Below are 27,527 nucleotides of genomic sequence, written 5' to 3'. Positions count from 1 at the left end.
GGGTCTGGTATCCCACAGCAACACAAAAAAACGTTATCCCAAACACCACCTTTTCAGCACAGTTGTTTTAGCAGCTTAAACTGTGTAAATTGGCGAAAAAATACCTTCATTTTAAAAAAACTGCCTTTCATCTTATGTTTATTATTTATAAATTTTCTGCCCAGCTGCTTTGCAACATGGATTATCGCAGTGCACTCAAGAGTATGGTAGCTTCATTAGGAGAGAGTGAAAATTAAACTCTGATGAATACATCGCAACAAGTTTTAAACTTCCATGCTTCATTTGACGAAGCTCAAAACTCCTGGCTCTAGAGAATGAGGAAAAGTTCTTGGAAGCATTTGTTGCATACAGTGGCTAACTTTATGGGTGGGTTGTGTTTTTTTTCCATAATTTTTATTTATAATTTTATATAAAATGAAGAAATAATGAATGCACGATGAACTTGAATAAAACTGGTTGGTTTCGTAATAATTGCTGGTTTATAAACAGAGTGGTTACTTGCTCTAGAAATGCTTAACACCTTAGAGAGAGAGAGAGAGAGAGAGAGAGAGAGGCAGAAGATTACACACACATGCTAGCCACTGATGTATGGATGAGCTGCTGGATGCAGGGGCTCGAGTGAAAACTGCACCTCTCACTAACCAAAGAACAGCATGGGTAACACCTGTGGAGAAAGACAGCCCACAGTGTCTAATCCTTTCAGCAGTAGAGGCTGAATACCAAAATAATGACTTCTTTGCTGTTTGAATTGATTTTTTATTATTTTTTTTTTTATTCACCTACTTTCTGCTCCTTTGAGAAAACTGGAGTACAAAAACAATTTCACAGTAGCACTTTGATACACATTTTAATTTTATAAAAATTAAGTTAATGCTGAACCTACTGCTGAGAGTTAGCCTAAAAGGTTAAGTCTACAGCTATCCAAAACCTCAATAATAATAAAAAGTTAGTTTTTCCCCCTTCTTTCTCCTCTCCCCTGAAGGTATTAATTCCTCGTTCAGGTCTGGTTTCATGACCATCAGTCACTATCCAATGCATCATCCATATGGCCATTTATCTATCAGCTAGACAGTGAGCTATTTAATTTTAAAGCCACCAGCAAGGTTGTTAATTAGGTTTAAAACTTAGCTCATGTAGATACAAATATTAATCAAAAAGGCTAATGGAACACTAACCTTTATCTCAAGAGGGTTGGAATACAAAGGGGAGAAAGTTATGCTTCAGTTGTAGAGACTTGGTCAGATCACATCTGGAATATTGCGTTCAGTTCTGGGCACCGCATCTCAGGAAAGACACTGGGGAGAGGTTTGGGGGAAACACAACAGCGTAGACTCACTAGAATGATAACGGGGCTTAGAGTTAAATTACGAGGACAGGTTGCATAATCCTGGGTTATATTGAGTTTAGAAGGTTGAGGGGTGATCCAATTTGAGATGTTTAAAATTAGAATAGGATTTAATATAGAGTAGATACAGAGAAGCTACTTTCTTTGGTGCGGAAATCTAGAACAAGGGGGCACAATCTTAAAATTGGAGCTTGGCCATTCAAGAGTGAAATCAGGAAGCACTTTTACCACACAAAGGGTAGTGGAAGTGTGGAATTCTCTCCCCAAAAGACTGTGGATGCTGAGTCAATTGAAATTTTTAAAGACTGAGAAGGACAGATTAGGCAAGAGTCTCCAGTGACAAGAGTTATGGTACAGACAAGCCATAATTTAATTGAATGGCGGAACAGGCTCGAATGGCTGAATGGCCTATTCCTGTTCCCATGTACTCTGCATCATATCATCGGACTCATGGGTTCAAGCCTTGGTGGCCAAAACTCCAGTTGTTACTTAAATTGAGATTCCACGGTGAAGGTCCAACGCCTAGTGCGTGATACCCGCATGCTTGAAAAGAATAAAAAATGCAGATTGAGGTAAATAGGAAGTAGTGATTGAATATGTTTTAAAAAAATCTGAAGATTTCAATTCAGAATTTGAAAAGATACTTTGAATCCAACCAAGACGGATTAAACATCTGCTCAAAAGATTAAAGACTAGTATTTTATCCCACCCTATAATCTAGTTCCTAAACTAAACTGCCCAATGAAACCAGCTTAAAATCACATCTCATCATTTGATACACTGCTGGTGGCCTCAATGTCATTTTGATTCTAACATCTTATCAGCATGGCTTAGACAGAGTCCATAACGCTGGTTAATAGGCACTGTTAACCAAAAACCTCATGTACATTCTGTAGTTTTCTTGATCAGATCATTGAACAAAACATTTTGGCCACTGTAGAAGCATTTCAATAAGAAGCTTCTACTCTACAAGGATTAGACTAAAATTGCACAGCTAATTATCAAATCCCATTAATTTGTTCACTTCCCAAATTGTGTCTGCAGAAAACTCATTTTATTAACCCAAACAATTATGGTTGATGTTCTGTCTTTCTGGTAGTAGGTTATCGTTTTAACTCCCAGCTGGCCTGACTGTCCATAACTTGGTCAATACTCGTCCTTTCTCTGCTGATAAGGGCATGTACACTTGTTGCTGCGTAGTAACTTTCTTGCATTTCCTAACAAATATAAATCAAAGTCCTAAGTTGTTTCAGCAACAAGTTATACTATTCCTCCCTGTTCACCCTTCCATTCTATATTTATAAAGTTTCATGCACTGACTAAACGCCTAGAATATGTCACTAAAACGTAGCCTTTCTTCACGGCTGATCTCCCCAGGCTTTACCGCTCCTGGCATCAATACAAATCATTTATTTGTTCGTGTTTTTCATTTTTCAACCTTCATTTTATAAAAAACTGAAATGGATAGTCAAATCTGGATGTGACTTTGCAGATACTCAAATCTGGCTCAAGTTACATAAAGACATCCTATGTACAACAATACGTTTTGTGGCTTGGACTACTGATCGACAGAATAAATCCGATAAAAAAAATTAGCCATTTCAAAAAAGTGGCTACTTTCTATTTAAACACACTATTTTCGTTCGGACAAAGTGGAAGAAACTGTGATTTGTGCATCATTGTAAATGGTGCTTACAGCTGTAAAGTACAAGTCAAGAGGTCATAAAGGCCAAGATTAAAAACTGATTTCTAGTGGAAGACTAACATTCGATTACTTGAGTTTGCTTTTCAACTAATAACTAATAATGTCGGAGGTTGAAAAAGCCCACGCTGGTCGGACTCTCCTTCACTGTCACTGTGACCAGGTTGGCAGTTACATCAGTGACAAACACGTGTTCGATCAGGCTGCGAGTGGGTTTCCAGTCTTGGTTTGTCTGGATCGAAATGGATGGGTTTGGAACCACGCTCGAAAATGAAGAGTCGTGATCTGAGTCCGAACTCATGGTCTCCTCACCTGTGCTCAGTTCTGTTGGCACGTTGCTGTTCTGCTTGGATGTCTCAGATGAAATGTCCTTTTTGTCGCTGTCCCTGATTTGGTTGTCGGAATGATGGATTGCAGTGTTTGTAGCCTCCTTATCTACTTTCATCTGATTCTCCTTCTCAACACCATCTTTCCCACTGCTCTCACAGATTGCCTGGCTATTGGCAGTCTGTGAACTTAATACTTTATTAGAAACAACATGCGAGTTCAATTCAGTCGAATTCAGCCCCGGAGTCCCAACACTCCTGGAAATCACAAATGACATATTGTTGATGTTGTTCTTTGAAGTCAAACCCGATGAATTGACTCCTGAACCAGTCACACTCTTTGAACTCAGTCCCATCTTGTTGGTTCTCTGCAGGTTTAAGGCATGTAAATTTAATCCTGAATTGTTAGTGTTCTGAGAGTTTGAAGCTGGTAAATTCCGACCTAGGGCGCTTGCACTTTGACTGCTCAGACCCTGGGAATTTGATCCTGGATTAGCTGAACTACAAACACTGGAATTGTTCTTCATTGGTCCAGGAATATTCAAATTCTTTGAGTCAGAGTCAGATTTGCACAACTCAATCGAGTTTTTAGCATTTCCAGGATTCTTGATTAATCCAACCTTATTTTTCTCATTCACTCCTTGTGGATTTAACACCGGCGTGTTCACAGGCTGCATTTCAGAGGCAGATTTATTCAATGTCATTGGACTGGCAGGATGAATGCTGGAAGAGTGCTGGCCTAATCCTGTACGATTTGCTGTTTGCAAGCCTGACCTGGGATTAATGGGTTTTGCTGAATTGAACATGCTTGAATTTAACATTGCACTAGTTACACTCAGAGATTCCAAAGTGCTTTTTTCTGATCCCCCGTTATTCTCGCTCACAGATCCCTCTGGTTTTCCCAGTTTCTCTTTTGACGATTCATCTGTTCCAGAGTCACCACTGGTATCATTTCCAGATGTTTTTAAAGCTTTTCCTGGTTTAATTTTGACATTCTTCCGAAGGTCACTGCGAGTGGCTTTGCTGGTGCTGGTGCGCTTCTTTTTGCCAGTGTCCTTCAGGTCGGTTTTAGTTTGGCTGATTTCAGTTTGTGTCCGTTTCTGAGGGATACGGTCCGATTCTTCCCGTCGTTCATTGCTCCGGGATGTCGACTGGAGCTGATCATCACTGTCCTCTTCTTCCTCCTCGTCGTCGTCATCGTCGTCATCATCCTCATCCTCGTCAGAAGAACTGCTCGATTTTGAAGAAAGAGGGGTTTCTTGTTCCTACGCAAAACAAAAAAGGAAAAAAAAACTAAGTCTGGCCCTGGAAAATTCTACAATTAACAAAATTACAGATGCTGGAAATCAGATACAAAAACAGGAAATACTGCAAACACTCAGAAAAAGATCAGACAGCATTGTGGTATGGGGAGAATAGACATATTGGGCTCTTCATGGAACATTCTGATGAAGGACTCACACCTGAAACATCAACTTGTCTGTTCACTGCAGACGGTGCATGACCTGCTGAACATATCCAGCATTTTCTGTTTCTCTTTCTTTAAAGATACATAGCTGTTATTGCTGCAAGAGCAAGTGTAATCAATATATAGATCTTAGTCTTATTTTCAAAATCAATCTATGGCAAAGGCAATTTATAACAAAGTTTATTCATCCAATAAACATCACATTAGAAAAAAGACAGACTTTCATTTATATAGTGCCTTTCACCACCACTCAACGTCTCAAAGCGCTTTACAGCCAATGAAGTACTTTTGAGTGGAGTCACTGTTGTAATGAAGGAAATACTGCCGCCAATTTGTGCACAGCAAACTCCCACAAACAGCAATGTGATAATGACCAGATAATCTGTTTTTTTGTTATGTTGATTGAGTGCTAAATATTGGCCAGGACACCGGGAATAACTCCCCTGTTCTTCTTCTAAATAGTGCCATGGGATCTTTTACGTCCACCTGAGGGGGCAGACGGGGCCGCGGTTTAACGTCTCATCCGAAAGACAGCACCACTGACATGAAATCAAGAGAGTCTTGCAAATCTGCACCATTAATGATCTAGTCCCCAATTAAAACCATAGATTATTACACGAGAACGAGAATTCATTTTGTGTCGAAAGCTAAGGATGTCAATTCTGAAGACAGGAAGTGTTTTTTCCTCTCTTTGCATCCAGTGACAAGACCATATGCCAGTTGCCAGGTAAAGCTATTGGGGTATTTTCCAAGCATGCACGGGCACAACACGTAGATTTCAATGGACAGAAAATCATTTTTCCAAAATACACTGCCAACATTCGAGATTCCTTGTCATGGGCATATACCTGGAAGATTACACCATATACTGCCATATGGATTTTTAAAAAAATGGTACAGTAACTGTAAAAGTTGATATATGGAAATGAAGAAAAATTAAGTTAAAATAAGAATAAGACAACTGAAAATGGAGAAAAAAAGCAATAAGCAGAAGCGCTTAGAAAGGGGGAATTTAACTTCTGCTCAGTGGAAACGAGGTGATAGCAGACTTACCGCCCTATTCTACTGCCATTTTTCCCAGGGCCTTCCGTTGGGTGAGCCAAATGTCCACCTGAATCAAGTGGAAGCCTCCTTAATTGATGTAAATCAGGGTCCTATGACATACATAGGACCCTGATGCAATATTAACTGCCTACTGGGTGAGCATGAGCCATGGACGCTCTGCTCAGTAAAACCTGGCAGCTGGAGGAAGAGGCCAGATAAGGCAAGGGTTGAAATTATTTTTGTGGGGTCAGGAGCAATGTTCCTTTTAAGCCGTGTGGTTCTCTGAGCCTCCTGTACAGCTGGCTCGTCGGTTTTTCAATGAGGAAAACCGTACGTACATAGTATTTTGAAAGGGCCACTTAGCCCCTTAAAGAGGTCGCACACCCCAAAAAAATTAATGGGTACATTGGTCAGGAAGGCTCCACTAAGCTTCACCCCCCTCCCCCCACCTTTGCATTTGTACCCACCTCCAGACCTACCTAACTGAAGGGCCAGGTCAAACTCGTGGCCGCCCGATATTGCGCTGGCTCAGAGCTGCACCGAGACACCGGTTCAGGGCGTGCAGCTCACCAGATGCAAGTTAATGAGGTCCTGGCCTCCCACTGGAGACACGGGGAGGTCAGCCCAGCCACTCCGCTGGCCAGTTATCCAAGAGCTAAAATCCGCCGTAAAATGTTTTGTCGTTTACAACGTACTGTGCCATACAGCTGTAAAAGATCGGTCGGTCTGTGATCACAATTATATACAGCCTCAGCTCATCATCTTGTCTGGGTTACCAGGGCGAAGGAGGAAAAACAATGTCAAGTCACCTGAGGTCGCTGTCTAGGAGTACCTCTAGTAATTAGTTACAGAGAGGCAGCAGTGAACAAGCAGGTTTCCTGTCTAGTTACTCCGCTGGGAGATGATGTAGGGCACTGGCAGTAGGGGAGAGCAAAAATGTAAATTTAAAGAGAAACTCATTTTACAACTCTCTTCCCATAATCGCTTTTGTCAACTAGCATTTTATTCTTTCAAATTCAACAACTAAACATTCCCAATGAAGAATTATGGAATCATGCCTACAATGATAGCACAACTATCAAACTGAGAAAATACTTGTCTGTCTTTTTTTAAAGAAAAATCATACTTTAGAGAGCGAGGGGATGAGTTTTAACATGTAGTTTTGTTCACAAATGATTCAATTTTCTTGTAAAACCAAGCAGCTAATGCGATCAGTCATCTAGATTATGCACTAGATGTCGCCGATTCCCGTAAGGTACCAGCTGTGTTAAATCAAGCACTGTAATAATACAATAAAACAGGCTTTCTGATGGAATGGCCAGGTTTTAAATTCTTGCTGTCACATTCCTGAAACCCAATAATTTTGACATTTCCTTTATTGTTTTTGTGTGAGTAGAATTTTTGGAGGTGGTTAACACTACTTTGGTGTTAGTAGAACATAGATGTAGTAGTCTGTTATTTTTACACTAGAGATAGAAAGCATAATTACTGCAATCACGATCCATCTGCCAAAGCTGTGAACACTGCAACACTTTCTCCTTTCTCGTATTTCTTGCTTAAAACTTTTAATTCCATTTCTAACAGTAGCTACACTGTTGGACAGAGTATAAGTCAAGAAATAATGGAGGCTTGTAATAAAGGAACGGCAATAATCATGGACGATTTTAACCTTCATATTGATCGGACCAAGCAAATTGGCTAGGGGAGCCTTGAGGAAGAATTCATAGTGTATCCGGGATAATCTCCTTGAGCAGTATGTTGCAGAACCAACCAGGGAGCAGGCTATCTTAGATCTGATACTGTGTAATGAGACAGAATTAATAAACAATCTCTGAGTAAAGGATACTCTAGGAATGAGTGTTTCAAATTCAGTTGGAGGGTGAGAAAGTTGGTTCTCAAACCAGTGTCCTAAGCTTAAATAAAGGAGACTACAAAGGTATGAGGGCAGAGTTGGCTAAAGTGGACTGGGACAAAAGATTAAAGTATAGGACTGTTGATGAGCAGTGGCAGACATTTAAGGAGATATTTCATAACTCACAACAAAAATATATCCCAATGAGAAGGAAAGACTAAGAGAAGGGATAACCATCCATGGCTAACTAAGGAAATAAGGGAAAGTATCAAATTGAAAACAAGGGAATACACTGTGGCCAAGACTAGTAGGAGGCCAGAGGATTGGGAAGCTTTTAAAAGCCAGCAAAGAATGACTTAAAAAAATAATAGCAAGGGAAGATAGATTATGAAAGTAAACTAGCACAAAATATAAAAACAGATAGTAAGAGTTTCTACAGGTACATAAAAAGGAAAAAAAAGTGGCTAAAGTAAATGGTGGTCCCCAAGAGGATGAGATTGTGGAATTAATAATGGAGAACAGAGAAATGGCAGAGACATTGAACAAATATTTTGTATCAGTCTTCACAGTAGAAGACACTAAAAACATCCCAATAGTAAATAATCAAAGGGCTATATAGGGAGGGAGGAACTTAATACAATCACTAATGAAGTAGTACTCGGTAAAATAATGGGACTAAAGGTGGACAAATCCCCTGGACCTGATGGCTTACATCCTATGGTCTTAAAAGAGGTGGCTGCAGGAGATAATAGATGCATTGGTTGTAATCTATTAAAATTCCCTGGATTCTGTGGCGGCCCCAGCAGATTGGAAAACCGCAAATGTAACGCCCCTATTTAAAAAAGGAGGCAGACAAAAAGCAGGAAACTATAGATTTGTTGTTGGGAAAATGCTGGAGTCCATTATTAAGGAAGCAACAGCAGGACATTTGGAAAAGCATAATTCAATCAAGCAGAGTCAGCATGGTCTTATGAAAGGGAAATCATGTTTGACAAATTTGCTGGAGTTCTTTGAGGATGTAATGAGCAGGATGGATAAAGGGGAACCAGTGGATGTGGTGCATTTGGATTTCCAGAAGACATTCGATAACGTGCCACATTAGAGGTTACTGCACAAGATAAAAATTCACAGCGTTTGGGGGTAATATATTAGCATGGATAGAGGATTGGCTAACTAACAGAAAACAGAGAGTCGGGATAAATGGGTAATTTTCCGGTTGGCAAACAGTAACTAGTGGGGTGCTGCAGGGATCGGTGCTGGGTTCTCAACTATTTACAATCTATATTAATGACTTGGATGAAGGGACAGAGTCTAATATAGCCAAGTTTGCAGATGATACCAAGATGGGTGGGAAAGCAAATTGTGAGGAGGCCACAAAAAATCTGCAAATCGATAGACAGGCAAAGTGAGTGGGCAAAAACTTGGCAGATGGAGTATAATGTGAGAAAATGTGAGGTTATCCACTTTGGCAGAAAAAAAAAATAGAAAAGCAAATTATAATTTAAATGGAGAAAAATTGCAAAGTCCTGCAATACAGAGGGACCTGGGGGTGCTCGTGCATGAAACATAAAAAGTTATTATGCAGGTACAGCAAGTAATCAGGAAGGCAAATGGAATGTTGGCTTTTATTGAAGGGGATAGAGTATAAAAGCAGAGAAGTCCTGCTACAACTGTACAGGGTATTGGTGAGGCCACACCTGGTGTACAGCATCCAGTTTTGGTCTCTGTCTATAAGGAAGGATATACTTGCATTGGAGGCTGTTCAGAGAAGGTTCACTAGTTGATTCTGGAGATGAAGGGGTTAACATAGAAAATAGGTGCAGGAGTAGGCCATTCGGCCCTTCGAGCCTGCACCACCATTCAATAAGATCATGGCTGATCATTCCTTCAGTACCCCTTTCCTGCTTTCTCTCCTTGATTCCTTTAGCCGTAAGGGCCATATCTAACTCCCTCTTGAATATATCCAATGAACTAGCACCAATAACTCTCTGCGGTAGAGAATTCCACAGGTTAACAACTCTGAGTGAAGAAGTTTCTCCTCATCTCAGTCCTAAATGGCCTGCCCCTTATCCTAAGACTGTCCCCTGGTTCTGGACTTCCCCAACATCAGGAACACTCTTCCCGCATCAAACCTGTCCAGTCCTGTCAGAATCTTATATGTTTCTATGAGATCCCCTTTCATCTTTCTAAACTCCAGTGTATAAAGTCCCAGTTGATCCAGTCTCTCCTCATATGTCAGTCCAGCCATCCCTGGAATCATTCTGGTGAACCTTCGCTGCACTCCCTCAATAGCAAGAATGTCCTTCCTCAGATTACTGAACACAATATTCCAGGTGAGGCCTCACCAAGGCCCAGTACAACTGCAGTAAGACTTCCCTGCTCCTGTACTCAAATCCCCTAGCTATGAAGGCCAACATACCATTTGTCTTCTTCACCGCCTGCTGTACCTGCATGCCAACTTTCAATGACTGATGAACCATGACACCCAGGTCTCGCTGCACCTCCCCTTTTCCTAATCTGCCGCCATTCAGATAATATTCTGCCTTCGTGTTTTTACCCCCAAAGTGGATAACCTCACATTTATCCACATTATACTGCATCTGCCATGCATATGCCCACGCGCCTAACCTGTCCAAGTCACCCTGCAGCCTCTTAGCGTCCTCCTCACAGTTCACACTGCCACCCAGTTTAGTGTCATCTGCAAACTTGGAGATATTACACTCAATTCCATCCTCTAGATCATTAATATATATTGTAAAGAGCTGGGGTCCCAGCACTGAGCCCTGCGGCACTCCACTAGTCACTTCCTGCCATTCTGAAAAGGCCCGTTTATCCCGACTCTCTGCTTCCTGTCTGCCAACCAGTTCTCTATGCACGTCAGTACATTATCTCCAATACCATGTGCTTTGATTTTGCACACCAATCCCTTGTGTGGGACCTTGTCAAAAGCCTTTTGAAAGTCCAAATACACCACATCCACTGGTTCTCCCTTGTCCACTCTACTGGAAACAGCCTCAAATAATTCCAGAAGTTTTATCAAGCATGATTTCCCTTTCATAAATCCATGCTGACTTGGATCAATCCTGTCACTGCTTTCCAAATGCGCTGCTATTTCATCCTTAATGATTGATTCCAACATTTTCCCCACTACTGATGTCAGGCTAACCGGTCTATAATTACCTGTTTTCTCTCTCCCTCCTATTTTTAAAAAAGTGGTGTTACGTTAGCTACCCTCCAGTCCATAGGGACTGATCCAGAGTCGATAGACTGTTGGAAAATGATCACCAACACATCCACTATTTCTAGGGCCACTTCTTTAAGTACTCTGGGATGTAGACTATCAGGCCCTGGGGATTTATCAGCCTTCAATCCCATCAATTTCCCACTTAATAAAGGATATCCTTCAGTTCCTCCTTCTCACTAGACCCTCGGTCCTCTAGTACATCCGGTAGGTTATTTGGGTCTTCCTTCGTGAAGACAGAACCAAAGTATTTGTTCAATTGGTCTGCCATTTCTTTGTTCCCCATTATAAATTCACCTGAATCCGACTGCAAGGGACCTACGTTTGTCTTCACTAATCTTTTTCTCTTCACATATCTATAGAAGCTTTTGCGGTCAGTTTTTATGTTCCCAGCAAACTTCCTCTATTTCCCCCCTCTTAATTAAACCCTTTTGTCTTCCTCTGCTGAATTCTAAATTTCTCCCAGTCCTCAGGTTTGCTGCTTTTTCTGGCCAATTTATATGCCTCTTCCTTGGATTTAACACTGTCCTTAATTTCCCTTGTTAGCCACGGTTGAGCCACCTTCCCCATTTTATTTTTATTCCAGACAGGGATGTACAATTGTTGAAGTTCATCCATATGATCTTTAAAGGTTTGCCATTGCCTATCCACCGTCAATCCTTTAAGTATCATTTGCCAGTCTAATCTAGCCAATTTGCGCCTCATACCGTCAAAGTTACCTTTCCTTAAGTTCTGGACCTTGGTTTCTGAATTAACTTTGTCACTCTCCATCCTAATAAAGAATTCTACCATGTTATGGTCACTTTTCCCCAAGGGGCCTCGCACAACAAGATTGCTAATTAGTCCCTTCTCATTACACATCACCAAGTCTAGGATGGCCAGCTCTCTGGTTGGTTCCTCGACATATTGATCTAGAAAACCATCCCTACTACATTCCAGGAAATCCTCCTCCACCGCATTGCTACCAGTTAGGTTAGCCCAATTGACTTATGAAGGTAGGTTGGGCCTATACTCAATGGAGTTCAGAAGAATGAGGTGTGATCTTATCGAAACATATAAAATAATGAGGGGGCTCGACAAGGTAAATGCAGAGAGGATATTTCCACTCATAGGGGAAACTAAAACTAGGGGACATAATCTCAGAATATGAGGCTGCCCATTTAAAACTGAGGTGAGGAGGAATTTCTTCTCCGAGGATTGTAAATCTATGGAATCTCTGCCCAAGAGAGCTGTGGAGGCTGGGTCACTGAATATATTTAAGGCGGAGATAGACATATTTTTGAGCGATAAGGGAGTAAAGGGTTATGGGGTGCGGGCAGGAAAGTGGAGCTGAGTCCATGTTCAGATCAACTATAATCTTATTGAATGGTGGAGCCAAATGGCCTACTCCTGCTCCTATTTCTTAAATTTTTGTGTTCTTTGAGTCCCCTTGCTCCAGACTGATAAAACTAATCACTTCCAATACTCAATTTAAAAAGCTTAACTTACAGAAAACTCAAAGCAGAGTAAAGTACAACACACAGTATATATTTCTGGAATGGCAAATCTATTTAAAAAAAAAAAGATATATTTGTACAAAGGATCTCCAACACCCAATGGCACATTCAACTTGTGCTATGATGCAGACTTGCATATCTAATTCACTACATAATTGGAGATCCCCTCCGTCAGATATGTCACTGTGGGGGCGACACTTTATCAGAACAAGTGGGAGCTCTATCCAACGAGAACTCCCAGGAAATAGTCTGTCCAACTTTCTCTCTTCAGTGGTTAAAATACTTGAAAGACAATGCCCTTACCCGTAAAAAAGATTTGCCAAACAATTTTTCTTGAAAATGACAATCCTTTAAATACATGCACAACCAGGATTACATTTTCCCCAAATGCGCAGGAGATTTATAAGAAACATTTCCAGATATTCCCACAAAAACTTTCCATACTTTGCAAACATTCCTGCACCAATATAACTCGTTTTCCACTCTTCATTCAGCAGTTGGCTTCATTATGGAGTTGTTTATTCCTTTTTTTTTAAGCTGTACTCGTTTTGTAAAAATCATATTTTATCTGCAAAACTAACAGATGAGACACTTGGCAGCCTCTAAAACACCACAGTAATTAATAAATCATAATACTTACATTTATACAAGTACCTTTCATACTGAAACAGTGCAAAGCAATTTACACAATAAATTACTTTGTGAAGTGCAGTGTTTGCTATGTAGACAAAATCAGCAGCCATTCTACACTCGCACAGTCCCAAAACAATAATGAGTCCAATGTCATATCGGTCTGTTTTTTTTTTAAAGTTATTGGTTGAGGGACAAATATTGACCAGGTCACTGCAGAACATTCTGGTACCACCAGAACAGGGACTTCTCATCTGAAGGATGGCACCTTTGACAATGCAGCACTTCCTTAGTATTGAAATGGGAGTGTCAGTCTAGATTAGTTGACCAACATCTTCCTAAAACAGACAATTGCCACCTAAAGATGCTCTTGGAAGCAAATCGCATTGCACTTAGTATACAAAGTGGTAACTCTTCAACCAGAAAGCAGTGAGTGAGGGATTTAATTAGGTTTATTTTAAGGAGGCGAGAGCTTATAGTGCACACTGCCTGGATTTGTAGTAAATCTAAAAATATTACACCTATTACATTGCGTAATAGGCATTACCCCACACCTTTAGTGACATTTATTACGTGAACCATATGTTTCTGCTGTCGGTTAAAGTGATGTGAAAATATACATTGTTCCCTTGTCCATATATTCTGATTCCACCTGGAGTCCAAACCTTTTGGAATCCATCAGGTTATTGGGTCTGGATTTTTCTCCTGAACCAAATGTACTGCTTTTTTTTAAGCAGTGGAATTAAGGTGGGATTGGAGAGCGAGAGGGTAGTGAAATAATTCTCCTCATACTGTTAGTTCCATGACATTCTCAACACTAGCAAGAGATGCACCCTCTTATTGTGCCTGCCTCCAGATACTTTGGTAGTCTGAACCGGAATCATTAAAAAAAATGTTTTTATTCATTCACAGGATGGAGGGCATCGCTAGCAAGGCCAGCATTTATTGCCCATCCCTAACTGCCTTGAGAATGTGGTGGTGAGCTGCCTTCTTGAACTGCTGCAGTCCGTGTGGTGAAGGTACTCCCACAGTGCTATTAGGAATGGAGTTCCAGAATTTTGACCCAGCGACAATGAAGGAACAGCGATATATTTATTCAACTCTTTGACAAATTCCACAGCATTAAAAGAAATATTGGATAAGTTTAATATAAGATGTTCAGACAGATAGACAGTGAATTTTACTTAACTGAAGAGTTGCTTGTAGATGAACCAAAAGGATGGACAGAGACTGTAACAGAGCACCAACTTCGATTTTTTTTTTTTAAAACGTGTAAAGTTTCAAAATTAAGTGCGACAGATTTTATTTTCTCACAATTAATACCATTCCTTCAAACGGAAGAGACTTTAATCTGAGGGACCCAGATTTCATCTCTTATACTGAATGAGTTTTGGTAGTAACTCTTCATCTTTAGCACCTAGGCATCAAGCATCCCCTGCACAGAGGATAAAGAGGAAAACTGGACAGAGAGGATTACAGTCTGTCGATTTTCTTCCATTAATACAAATGGAAGGAAAATTGAATGGGTTCTGTTACGGACCTGCGATTACACTTTAAGTGCTCGGTCCAGATGATTCTTTACGCTCGGGCAGTTAAGACAAGGATCAGAATTTACTGTAACCAGCAAACAAATGGCATTTAGTTTCCATGATTTTTTGCAGGTCAAGTTGCTGCATTGAATGGTGCGGTGCGGTGCTCTCTACAGTGCACTGGGACCTGTGTGAACAGGACAAGCAATTGTGTATTGCCTTAACCAGTCAGATTGAAGAATTATTAATCAACAGCGCAGAATCTGAATCAGGAAGTGTAAGTTAGAATAGTGAATTCAATGTCAAATCAGGTACAGAAAGAAAAATAGAGAGGGAAAGAAAGAGTGGCTCAAGAGAAAGAAAAATCTCCAACAACAGTTAAAAGCTGAAGGAATGAGACTCCACACTTTTAAAAGCTGCACCTTAAGCTACGTGAAAACGTATGTGGCAGTAATTAACATTTATCATGTTGTTACAAAAGGGTACTTTAGATTGAAATGGACAAGTCCTAACTTTCTGTGGTGAGTTTAGTCCATATCTACAACGCCATTACAGGAACTTCATGCTGTTCAATACATTTGAATGGGGAGCAATACAGCGAGATGTCGTTTTCATGCATCTCGGACAGCAACTTCCAGATTTTAACGTTTAACGGCACATCTGCGCTCGCCGGAAGTTGCAGTTCACTTTGCACATGTTAACGGTGTTCACCGTTATATATCACCATTAATTTTACAGTAAATTCTGGCCCATCAATTGATTCCTGAGTATTTACAAACATCTACCATTCTGCTCATGCACAACTAAAGTGTAAACAAAAATGTTTTTTTTTTTTTAAATCCCAACCTCGTGTGTTAGTATATACATCATACAGTAACGTTGCTTATTTTGGCACATTTTCTCCAATCATTAAAGATAAAAATATTGACCTATGTTTATTCTAGATTTAATACTTAGAAGAGTGCTGAAAGTTAAATCAAAAATAAAAATTTTGGTCTAACCTGATGCAGCTGATAATAGAACACAGGAGGCCATTCAGCCCATCGTGCTCATTTCAGATCTTTGAAAAAGCTATCCAATTAGTCCCACTCCTTTGCTCCTTCCATATAGCCCTGCAACTCCCCCCCCCGCCAAGTATATATCCAATTCCCTTTTGAAAGTTACTATTGAATCTGCTTCCACCACTCTTTCAGGCAGTACATGACAGATCATAAAATAAAGATCTCCTCATCTGCCCTCTGGTTCTTTTGCCAATTATCTTAAATCTGTGTCCTCTGGTTACCAACCCTCCTCTCAGTGGCAATAATTTCTCCTTATTTATTCTATTAAAACTGCTCATAATTTTGAACATCTCTACTCACCTCAACCTTCTCTGCTCTAAAGGAGAACAATTCCAGCTTCTCTAGTTTCTCCACAAAACTGAAGTTCCTTATCCCTGGTATCATTCTTGTAAATCTCCTCTGCACCTTCCCAAAGGACTTGACATCCTTTCTAAAGTGTGGTGCCCAGAATTGGACCAATACACCAGCTGAGGCCTAACCAGTAATTTATAAAGGTTTAACAAAACCTCCTTGCTTTTGTACTCTGCCTGGATTTATAAAGCCAAGAATCCCAGATGCTTTTTTTAAAAAAAAAAGCAGCTTTATCAACTTGCCCTGCTACCGTTAAAAATTGTGTGTACGTGAACCCCCAGTTCTCTGTTCCTGCACCCCATTTAAAATTGTACCAATTGTCTTGTAGTGCCTCTCCTCATTGTTCCTCCCAAAATACATCACTTCACACTTCTCTGTATTGAAATTAGTCCGCCATGTGCCTGCCCATTTCACTGCAAAAATGATGAAAAAAATCTACATGAGCAATCAAAGGATTTGTTATGGTTGATCAAGCAATCACAGTGGAATGTTCACTTTAAACACAAGTGGTTATGCACTTGAAGTGTCATAACCTACAAGACTGCCGACCAAGAGCTGGAAAGTGGGATTAGGCAGGATAGCTCTTTTACAGCCGACAGACACAATTGAGCTGAATGGCCTCCTTCTGGGCTGTAAACATCTATGATACTTTACACAATAGTAAAGTAATATCTGATCATCAAAAAGAGTTTTTAACTTGTCCATTAGAAAGAGTCACAATTTGAATTGTATTGTCTGTTAAGCGAGAGAACTTGCATTTTAAATAAATGAGCCATTATTATTTTCCACATGAAATGATTCCATTGAAGCCCGAACAGATGTGGCTGACTGCTAACTGAACTAAAACGTAACCAACAGGAGCAGGTTCTAGTTATTATCTGAAAGTAAAACTCTGGGGAAATTGTCATTAAATATTTATAATAATGCTCTTTATAAAATCAGGACAGGATCTGAAATTGGTTTTGGATGCTGTTACGCATTTATCATTTACCTGACTAACTGATTGTAGTGCAAATCCTTCAAAATTAACTTCACGTTAAAACTGCTTGTTATCCGAGTTTACAACACGGCTTTTCTGTGGTGCTCTAGCAATGTTTTTCTTGCAATACTAATGTGTCTTGAGCTAATTTAAGCACCAGTTCTACTGAAATCAACACAAAGCACACTTTTCACCATTAGCCTGACACAAAACAACAACAAAAAAATCAATCGTACCACATGTTTTCGTGGTCTACCCCTGGGCCTCTTGCCTCGTTTCCGATTCTGCAGTTCTTTCTCTTGTTGGCTGCAACAAACAAAAGTAAAAATAAAAAAGTTTCCATAGTTACTCCCAATGGAACCAAATATTTACATGGTTATTAATAACTCCCAGCATGCCGCCCAAGCATGGAGCGTAAAGCAAAAAGGTGAGAGTTCCCAATCTCAGCCGCACTGTCGTGGAGCAAGTAAACGAAGTGGAGGAAAATTTAAATAAATAGAAGCATGGGAGGGGCAGCTGAGCTTTTGTGCTTCAAAGTATTTGCATGAGCACCAGGATTGGCAGAAGGTACAGGTGACCTGCTCACCCTCTTGTTTTGGATGTAGAGCAGGAAATAGGATGAAGGGGGGGGGGGGGGGGGGGGGGAGAAGGAAAAGAAGAAAGTGGTATTCAAACATTCTTACCTCCTTTGAAAAGCTAGCAGGAGTCGTGGATCAAGAATATTTTCCTCTGGCTCCCAGCTATTATGTCTATCAGAAGAACACAGCACAATGCGTCATTAACAAGGCGAAGCATAATCTAGATGTCGTACTTCTGTTACGCTACTGAACATCGTGTTTAATTTTAATCCTGTAAATGTAATTATTGATTTACTGATATTTCTGCCATTTACCTATGTATTAAGTGCAGTACACTTTCGTTTAAGCCTATGCTAAAAATTGGCAAAACGGTCAAAATTATGACTGTAGACAAGCCGCTATTTTAATCAAATAAATCTTCCTAATGTTGAAATGTAACATTACCCTCCATAATTAATTGTAAAACTGTTGAATGCACTTTTGAACTAGATCAAACTAAATTAAAAATATAAAGCTTTGCCAAATCCCCATCCTACAATTCTTTTATTTTAGATATTTCTTGTTAAATTTCTGTTTTATTATATCTGATTATTTTTAAATAAATGTTTGACATTTTATTATTGAATTGGCACTATTTAGAGTCTATTTTCGGCTTTTGGGGTTTTTCGGCGAAAACGGTAGCGATACGTGAAACTTACTGTTTTCGCTGTGCTACCGTTTTTAGCCTGAACTTTCGGCATTTGTGTCGATAAGGGAAGCGTTACACAAGCATTTGCTGCAAGTTTCGGCAACTTTAGTCCAGGGCCGGGAGCGCTGCGAGAGGCCTTGGGAGGGGGAAAAACATTTTTTTAGAAATTCCAAAAACATTTACAAGACCCTTAACTATGTAATCACTGCAAAAAAATTAATGAAAACTTTTAACTTATCTTTTTTGCAGGTTTTCAAAGTTACCGCTGCTGGCAGGGCTACACCAACAGGTTTGACCTGTCGCTATTCTGGGCGCAGCATACGGGTCGGGAGAGTGCCAAAACTCGGACGCAAACACAATCGGAGTCATTGCACGTCGGCGCACCTCTCCCCGGCAGTACTTAATAGCGCCGCCGCAAACAAGTACCCGAGGATCCCGCCCGGGTTTTGCGACCGGGTTTTCACCACGGAGGGTCAAATCGTGGCGAAAACCCGGTCGCAAACATGCCGAAAATCCTGCCTATTCTGAAACTGGAGAATTACATTGAAAAAGAGATAAGAGCTGTAGCTTTTACACTGATACAACAGTGTCCAACAAACTAACAATTTACTGTGAAGTCAGTTTTGTTAATTAAAACTGAACCAGTACACCAAGGCCAAACCCAAGACTTTTGTGCACAAGGAAGATATTCGCCCGGATTTTGCGTTAAGCGGCGAAGTGGCAGCGCTTGGCGCTGACCTCGAAGAAAGCTGCCCACAGACTTTTAGCGAGCACTGCAATGTCAATTTCACTTTTTCCAGTGTTAATTTCATTCTGACCCCATCTATAGAGGATCTCTGGCATCCAGCAACAGTGATGTCATCAAGCAGGCTAAGCTTCCAATCACATTGAGGAATTCTCAGACAGCAAACCAGGAAGTAATAAGCAGGTTTTATCATTCACTTTTTATAATTTTACAGAAAGCGAAATAAAGATGATAGAAGCTGAAATTTCTTAAACAAACTTGAAAAAAAAAAATCAAAAATGCATTTTTTTTTTAAATCAAGGAATGGAGAAAATGACACTGCACAAATATAGAATTAGTTTTTCAGGGCCAGAGAGGTTGTTCAGCAGTAATTATGACTTAGTACGCCGTTAAAAAAACTAGTTTTACTTCAATCAACAAGGATCAACTTTTTCAAGGGGTTTTTACAGCGAGAAGAGAGCATAAAAAGTAGAAGTTTACGTTAATATAGTGATTTCTAATTGATTTTCATCTACGAGGACTGCAACAGTGCACCCTGTGGAGGAGCAGGGCATACTGACAGCAACTTCAGGATTTCTGTGTTTAAATGTGCATGTGCAGACTCCAGAAGTTGCTGTTAGTTTTAGAGTAATGACAGCAAATCCTACAACTGCAAATTCCGGGCCATAACTAAAAATTAACTAAAGCTTAATTTTCACGCAGAGCAGTCGTGAATGCATTTTTAATGGTTTGTAGTTCTAAATGCAGCATAAAGCTAAGAACTGTTTCTAATATTAGTGTGCAAATGTTTAACAGGTTTATACGACATTCCTCTATCCAGTAGTTTCAATTCAGGAATTAGCCCATTTAAAAGTTTAATACATTGGTTGAAGCAGCAGACAGACACATGTCATATGAATATGTTAGGCAACTTTTGTATAAGCTTTTGTACACGAATTGCACAAGCACCAATTTTGTGGTACAATTGTGCGATGGAGTAGGATATTCCCTGCATTTATACTGTTCACCATCCATTTCAGTCTGTGTAAACCACTAGTACCTGCACTGAAAGTGAAAATATTAAGACAGCAATGAAAAGAATCTGTACGGAAACTAGAACAACAACAATTTGCACCTAAATAGTGCCTTTAACATACTAAAATGCTGCAAGGCACTTCAAGGAGAGGGAAAAATGGCTGCTGAACCAAACAAGGAGCGATTGGGAAGGGTAACCAAAAGCTTGCTCAATGAGCTGGGTTTTAAGAAAAGTCTTACAGGAGAGAGTGAGGTAGAGAGGCTAAGGGGTTTAGGGAGAGAATTCCAGAACGTGAGGCATGTGGGCTATAGACATGATCACCAATGGTGGATGAAAGGAGGGGGATAAACAAGAAGCTGGAGTCAGAACAATGTAGAGTCCCGAGGGGGCTGTAGTACTTGACGGGGTTTAGAGATAGGGCGGAGGAAGGCTGTAGAAGGATTTAAGGACAAGGATGATAATGATAAATTTGAGCAATTGGGGTACTGGGAGCCAATGTAGATCAGCAAGGACAGGCAATGGATTAAGTGTGGGATAGGATACATGCACCAGAGTTTTGGGTGATCTGATGTTCATGGGAGGACGGCTAGGAAGATATTGGAATAGTAAAGTCTGGAGGGACCACAGGCACAAAGGAAGGTTTCAGCATCAGACGGGTGTGAAGAACGGTGATATTACGGAGGTGGAGGTAGGCAATCTTTGCAATGGAGAGAATCTGGAGTCAGAAGCTTAGCTTAGGGTCAAAAATAAGAAGATTGTGTACATCAGTAGTCAGGCTCACAGAATTAATGAAAATTTAACATTGGGATTTTCTGGATATCTGTTTTATCCCAAATTTGGATCAAAAATAATTTAATACAAATAACAGATTTTAAATAGGTCGACTTTTTAAAAACCAATTATCAAATATTCCACACTGTACATTAATTTCTCAGACTGATAACCTGAGATTGACTTTAAAGACTGCTTGTAAAAAGAATGTGAGATCAGAACAAAAATGTAGAATACTATAAATATGAAAGAACAAATAATGACAGAAACACAGAAGAGATGTGACAGGAAAATAAAAATGCCTTAATATGATTTACTATTCATATTGCAACAATAAATCTCTTTAAATCTATGAATTATAAATACAGGTTTACCCAGAATGCAGTCTTATTCACAATCACTTTAAAATGTCTTTAAGTAAAAATAGAATGCAAAATCGCTCTGTTGTCAGTTCTTTCAACAAACTGCAGGCACTAGGACCTTGGGGTCCTAGGTATTGCATCCATTACAATTGCCCAACTGAAGTCTCAGCGTTCTCCTGCAGAGCTATACCAGCAACTATTAGAGATGCGGTAAGCCAGACAGGCCTGATGAGGTGACTGTTTAGTGTGTGGGGGAAATATTCATTTTGCTTTCCTGTTTTGCTGGAATGGAATGAAGGGTGAAGGAGGCGGCTTCAGGAGCATGCAGCAAAGTAACCTTCAGCACTGCACCAGTCTGGGTAAGGAAAAACAAATAGCAGATTCAAGCTGAAATGAAGGTTGAGTACTAGGAAATAACAGAGTTAGTAAGCAGAAACCGGCATGTCAGATAAATGGATTAGAAAATACGGAAGCTAGAAAAAAAAAGAGTATGTTAAACTAGAGCAAAGTAATAAAAGCAAATAGAATAAGGAATAAAGATGAAAGAATACAAAGAAAAAAATGTTAACTTTGTTTTTAAAAAAGGTAGGTGTACTCGAGATTTATGTTGTATTATGTTTCCACTCTCATGTTTACATTTTTTTTATTATATCGCACTGTGCACCATTTACTTTCCCAGGTCTCAGCACAAATTGTTCCCGGATAGGTATAAGAGAACAGGCTGGGGTGATCTGCCTATCAATTTTCCTATGATGGCACAGGCAACGTTGGAACTTGCTGTGAGGAGAATCATGAGCATACAAATATATTGTGCCACATGGAAGTTTATCATTGTAAAAAGTTGTGTGTAGCACCTTTCATGCCCTCAGGACGTCCCAAAGCATTTCACAGCCAATGAATTATTTCTGCAATGTAGTTACTGTTGACAAACACAACTCTCATTTTGCACACACAAGGTCCCATAAATAGCAAATGAGAAATGACCAGTCAATCTGATTTGAAAGTATTGGTTGAGGGATAAATACTGCCAGAGGAATAAATGTTACGCAGATGGATAAATGCTGGCCAGGATCCTGGGAGAATTCTACTGTTCTTCTTCGAATAGTGCCATAGGATCTTTTGCATCAACCTTTATAGGCAGACAAAGCCACGGTTTAATGTTTCAACTTAAAAAAACCTCAACATTCAGTATTGCATTCAAACCAAAAAGGTGTGCACAAGTCTCTTGTTCTGGCTATTGTTCTGCTATTTTTCACACACCTAAGAGAAGTGGAATTTATGTAGGCTGTGGCACTTTCTCGTACTGATTTTGAGTTGATTCCATAAGGGCCTTATATTCTGGGCTTTCCTCTATTAACTTTTTCCAATATCTGGGATTTCTAGGCTTCATTCCCACTGATGGCAGACTTCCTGTGCTGTCTGCAGGTATAGAGGAGAAAATGGTGCACAAGTTTGTGAAGGTTTTTCAAACAGTGGAAGCAGTATTCCCAGTAGTAAGCTTGCACTGGAGCTTATAGAATATCACTTGGTCTTGAAGATAGTGAAACAGGTTAGCTGAGCAAGATGGAACTGATCAGCTGCTAGAAGATCATAATTTGACCCTTGTAGGACAGGAAACCTAACCAAGGAAAAGAAAATTTTTTAAAGGATGCAGGAAAAGGTTAGGGCAATAAGGCTATCAGAGCTCCAACGGTACAATTGGCCTCCTTCTGTGTTATAAAATCATATGATTTGAGGTTATGAATCACCTCATGGTCAATCACAATCCTTGTAAATATAACTCCATTCCTGAAGCAACTTCATATTGCACAGCCAGGGCAAAGAACCCAATGGTCAATAGCCTACTGCTGGTAGCAAAATGGTGCAGCACGTCACTTGGCAATGCACAACTCTCCCCACAGTAATCATGCGGATAAAGCATCCATGTGCCATCTCTAATTGGTGTACAGTTTCCATCTAAAGAATTAATACCTGGCAGTCCTTTCAGAAGCGCTATACAACATTATTCTTCTCATAAACATCTTAATGCTTCCCTAGAAGATTAGATGATGATAAAAATGGAATTTTTGAAGTAGACCCTTTCCTATGACGGATCTGATGTTGACTTTCCTGTAAATGCAAATGTCTCATTCAAAATATTGTGAACCAATTTGAGAGGAAATTCTGACAATCAAGTCCAAATGTGATGATCTACACTTCATTTCCCTACAATTGTAAAACAGTGGAATTAAACACAATGGCGACCACATGCACAGCCCGAATGGGTGAAGCCCTTGCTGTGGTTTAATTGACATATGCAAGTGCCCGAGATTTCCCAGTCACAGGAGCAGTTTTGAAGTAAAAATGAAATGCTTATAATTGAGCAAGTATAAAAACATACTTTAAAAAAAAGTTAGTTCATGCATCTCATTTATGCTATTAAGGGTGTTAATATTTGGCAGAGTTTAAGGAGCTCATTTCTTCCCTTCCTCTGCAACACACACAAGCATTTATACATTGAAATGCCAAGGTAGAGGGTGGCTTTGTTTGTTGTAGTACATCATTAATGAAAGTTTTTTTAAAAATTGCAGTTATATGATACTATTGTGATTTGCCTGTTTAAGTCACTTTCACAGTAAAAGAATCCTAAAATGTTCCTAATTAGGTTGGGGAAGGGGAGAAAGAGAATAGATTATGTTACATTTTTGTACAATGCTGAACACATTAAGGTCTATTAGGCTCTTTGTTCAACAAGTTACTACCTCAAGATTACTAAAAAGTAATAGAATGTATTGCAAAAGTAGCAGTTAATTTGAGTTTTGTGACTTTTAAATAGTTATACTGTAAAATCACTCATCTTCAGAAGAAAGTAATAGCCCCATAGCAAATACCTTAGAGAACCATTACACAAATGTAGGGTTTTAAGAAAATTTTCCCTCATAAAAAAAAAACTATTACTTATTCTTTAAGCAGAAGAAACTAAGCCCAACGGGAATACAGTGCCTTTAATGGTTTAGATTCAGAGCTGATCATTTGAGCGGGAAAGGAATCCAAAAGGCCACAAAGGATTATGCAGAGCAAGAAAGCAGAGAAATAAACTGTAAGGAATTGGAGACGAGGGATAATGTTACTTACAGGTTGATAAGTGGCTGCTAGAAAGTAGCCCCAGGTTAGTTAGCAAGTGGAATGTTTCAGCCAAGATTCCATGTCTGTTGCATCTTAAAACTGAAAGTGGTGCCCCTCACAACACTGCAACATAAATACGATGGTTTGCACTAGTTCTGAAACTAAGCCATTATTGTTCTTTTGGGTTAGACGGTAAAAAGCAGTCTCATAAGTTCAGTTGCAGCACAATCTTGGCTCCCGTGCCAATAATACCTCTTCCAACTCCACTTTTGTCTCCTAACTTGATTTTACTTCTAACTCCCATCCTCACTGCCACAAACATCAAGCAAAAGGATAACACACCAATTTTGTTAGTTTGCAAAAGCTCAGGCCAAATATATTGTATTCTTTCTCCTACAACTAACAAAAACGTAAGTCCAACAGCTATACAAAAACTGAGTGAAGACGGTATCATAACCTTGTCACTTGGTCCCATACAGAAAAACTGATGTACTTTTGTAGGGGGCAGATGGAAAGGAATTAAACTGTGGAACAGGGAACAGCTTGTTATTGTGAAGCCACCTGATCACATCAAAACAAAAGCAGCTTCTTATTAGCATACTATCTGCCATATTTAAAAAAAAACAAAAGTAGTTATCACACCCAAAGAGTGCGTGCAATCACAATGCATGTTAGAAGACTACAAGTATAAAATAATTCCAGGAACTAAACGAAAATAAATATTAAGCAACCTGAAGCCATTAAGATGCAACAAAACACAACCAGTGTGATTAATTCTTTATGATAAACCAGCAAACATTAAAAAAATCTACCTTATTCAAAATATAATGAACATTCAGAAAGGGTAAGTTTACTATCCCAAAATTTTATATTTTAGTGCAACTATTTTCTTAATTTACAACTATCACATCGTCTCAAACACCTTTGGAAAGATACAAAAGTATTGCGTTGAAGTGATTAAAGCAAACACGGCTGGAGAGGTAAGCAAAAAAAAAGGGGGAATCTTATAAAATTTTAAAAAGCATCTGTAAAAACAAATATATTACCATTTAACAAAAGTGAAACTAAGTCAGAATTTGAGCATAAAAACAGAAATTTAAAAAAAAGTTAAGAGAATGAAGTTTCAAATCCCTGAGCAAGATATAGCACGGGTAGAAATCACCGGAGGAAAATTGACTAATTTCAATGGTTACAGATATATTATACAATAGATGGCACAAATCAACAACTAAAGATCAAAGGGTGGAAAGGCAGCAAAACAAAAAAGGTATAGTTATGGGGGCTTGTAAAATATAAGTACAGGGAAACAGAACACAGCATGTGTTTTTTTTAATGGAAGTGATAAGAAGAAATAAAATGCAGGGAAATAAGAGAGGAAAAAGGGCAAACAAAGGATGAAGCTCTCAGCCCAGCCCGTTGCTGGAGTTGAGAGCACGCTGCCCCTGTTGTTGTATTGTTAAACCTGATGCCACTCACTTGGAAGACCATCCTCTCCACTTCACCAAGTACTCCAGCTTCCCCTAGAAAATAAACAACAATAAATCAATTCACGCACATCACCCCGAATGAAAACCCTGTGCAATATCGTGAGGCGGTTTTCCAAACTCCTTTTTTTCGTTATTTAAAAAAAAACACAAAAAAATCCCACCACCAACCCCCTCCCCGACCTTTCTCAGTCTTTTCCTCAGAATGCATTCCGCTGCGAAAACTTGCTCTCCCACAGCGCTCAGCTCCTCCATCCTCGCGCCGTTTCTCCACTTTGTCCACTCCCCTCCTCCCCCCCTCCTGCTCCGTCACTCCGGCCTCCCAGCCGTGACGTCACCCCCATCGCCCACCGGCCAATCGGCTGGCGCCGAGTCTGACCGTTGCTAGGCACGGGTCAGCGGTTGCCAAGTGAAGGGAGAACGTTCAGCACAGAGTCATCGGATTAACCCTCTCGGCGCTGCAAGCTCTGCAATCAATCAAAAAGCGAGCAGACAAAGGATAAACACGCTAAAATACACTGTGTAGCACAACTTTCCACAAATAGTTAGGATTGCTTTAAAGAGCTGTTCTTTAGTGCCATTCGATATAAAATGCAGCCAAGTTTTTTTTATTCTGGTTGCTTTTCCAAAAACTTACCCAACTTCTTTAACTTACGCAAAACATCCCTTGACAATGACAGCCCGTTAAATCTCTCTGACTTCCAAAGAACAATAGATTTGCTTCAGTTAAAATCACTCTTTTCTTATGTTCTTTGAATAAGTTTGCAATTTGTCTCCATCGTTTTTTATATCTTGAATTTTGATAATAAAGTATGAGTCTGTGCTTTTTTCCCCTAAAAATAAGCAGTTTTTAATATTTTACTAACTACTGTAAGAATTTTCTCAGCTACCAAGGTTAAATGAAACATTGTTGTTGCACATGCTTATTTACTAAAGTGGAAGTTCACCCGACATAATTGTGGAAAATGTTATACTGTTAACCAGCATGGGAACAAAGACATTCTAATATTGCACTGTCACTTTCCAGCAGGTGGCTGACTCCTTTTATTGGCTATATTCATTGCTTAAGTAACTCCTAAGTTTATTTTGTTCACATAAAAAGGATCCGACCATTTTAACATTCTCAAAAATGTCCCTCAATTTCCCTACCAAGGGAGGCTGGCTGAGGTGTGTCACCTAGTCCCACTACAATCTCTCGCCACTCTTTCGCTCCAACCTCGCCACTCCTGATGTATCTGCCCACGCTCCAATCACCGACCTAGACCTTGGTGACATCCCTCTTCACTGCCGTTGCTCTCCTGCGCCAGCACGTGCTGCTCCCTGGAGTGGTATGCCGTCACGCTGCTCCTTCCGCTCCCCGGCCTGTTCCGATGGTGCTCGCAGGCCGGGGGCCGCTCAGACTGTTGGGCCACTCAAACATCCATAATAGAAAATTCTATATTTTATTTCTCTCGGCACAAAAGTTAGACTGCCTATGATGACGATGGTCACCTAGCCCACACAGATTTGCACTGACAGTCACCGAAATTCACTACCAGGGATAGTGAATGTCATGACTGCCTTCAACCTGAATGCTACAGGTACTTTCCAGGAATCCACAGGAGACATATCAAGAATCAGTTATTTTGTAAATTTGTTTGGCTTTTTGACAATTACTCTTCATTTTCTGTACAATTAAATAATGACAGGAGGCAAGATAAATTAAAAGTGAGCTAATATTATTCAGTTGTGCATTGCTGGTTGTGTGCATCTGTA

At 39.8% G+C, this 27,527-nt stretch overlaps 1 protein-coding gene across 1 annotated transcript; it reads right to left on the bottom strand.

Moving 5' to 3' along the window:
* Window positions 1-768: 768 nt before the first annotated feature.
* cbx2 (chromobox homolog 2 (Drosophila Pc class)) lies at window positions 769-26,048 on the bottom strand. Its single transcript, XM_070857705.1, has 5 exons — window positions 25,956-26,048; window positions 25,765-25,808; window positions 17,708-17,773; window positions 17,261-17,330; window positions 769-4,638 (listed from the first exon to the last, which is right to left on the bottom strand). The coding sequence occupies exons 1-5, from the start codon at window positions 26,025-26,027 to the stop codon at window positions 3,145-3,147; spliced, it is 1,746 nt and encodes a 581-aa protein (XP_070713806.1). The 5' UTR covers window positions 26,028-26,048; the 3' UTR covers window positions 769-3,144.
* Window positions 26,049-27,527: the final 1,479 nt, after the last annotated feature.

Source organism: Pristiophorus japonicus, chromosome 16 (assembly GCF_044704955.1).
Source record: "Pristiophorus japonicus isolate sPriJap1 chromosome 16, sPriJap1.hap1, whole genome shotgun sequence".
Taxonomy (NCBI): domain Eukaryota; kingdom Metazoa; phylum Chordata; class Chondrichthyes; family Pristiophoridae; genus Pristiophorus; species Pristiophorus japonicus.
Note: the sequence above shows the minus strand (reverse complement) of the source record. Positions and strands in the feature narration are given on the sequence as shown.

Bases quoted from the DNA above. Each gene is read 5' to 3' on its own strand.
- cbx2 (XM_070857705.1), bottom strand. From the start codon at position 26,027: ATGGAGGAGCTGAGCGCTGTGGGAGAGCAAGTTTTCGCAGCGGAATGC. The intron at 25,809-25,955 runs GTCGGGGAGGGG...TTTATTTTCTAG, and splicing joins TGAGGAAAAGACTGAGAAAG to GGGAAGCTGGAGTACTTGGT. The intron at 17,331-17,707 runs GTAAGAATGTTT...TGTTTGTTGCAG, and splicing joins CTGCTAGCTTTTCAAAGGAG to CCAACAAGAGAAAGAACTGC.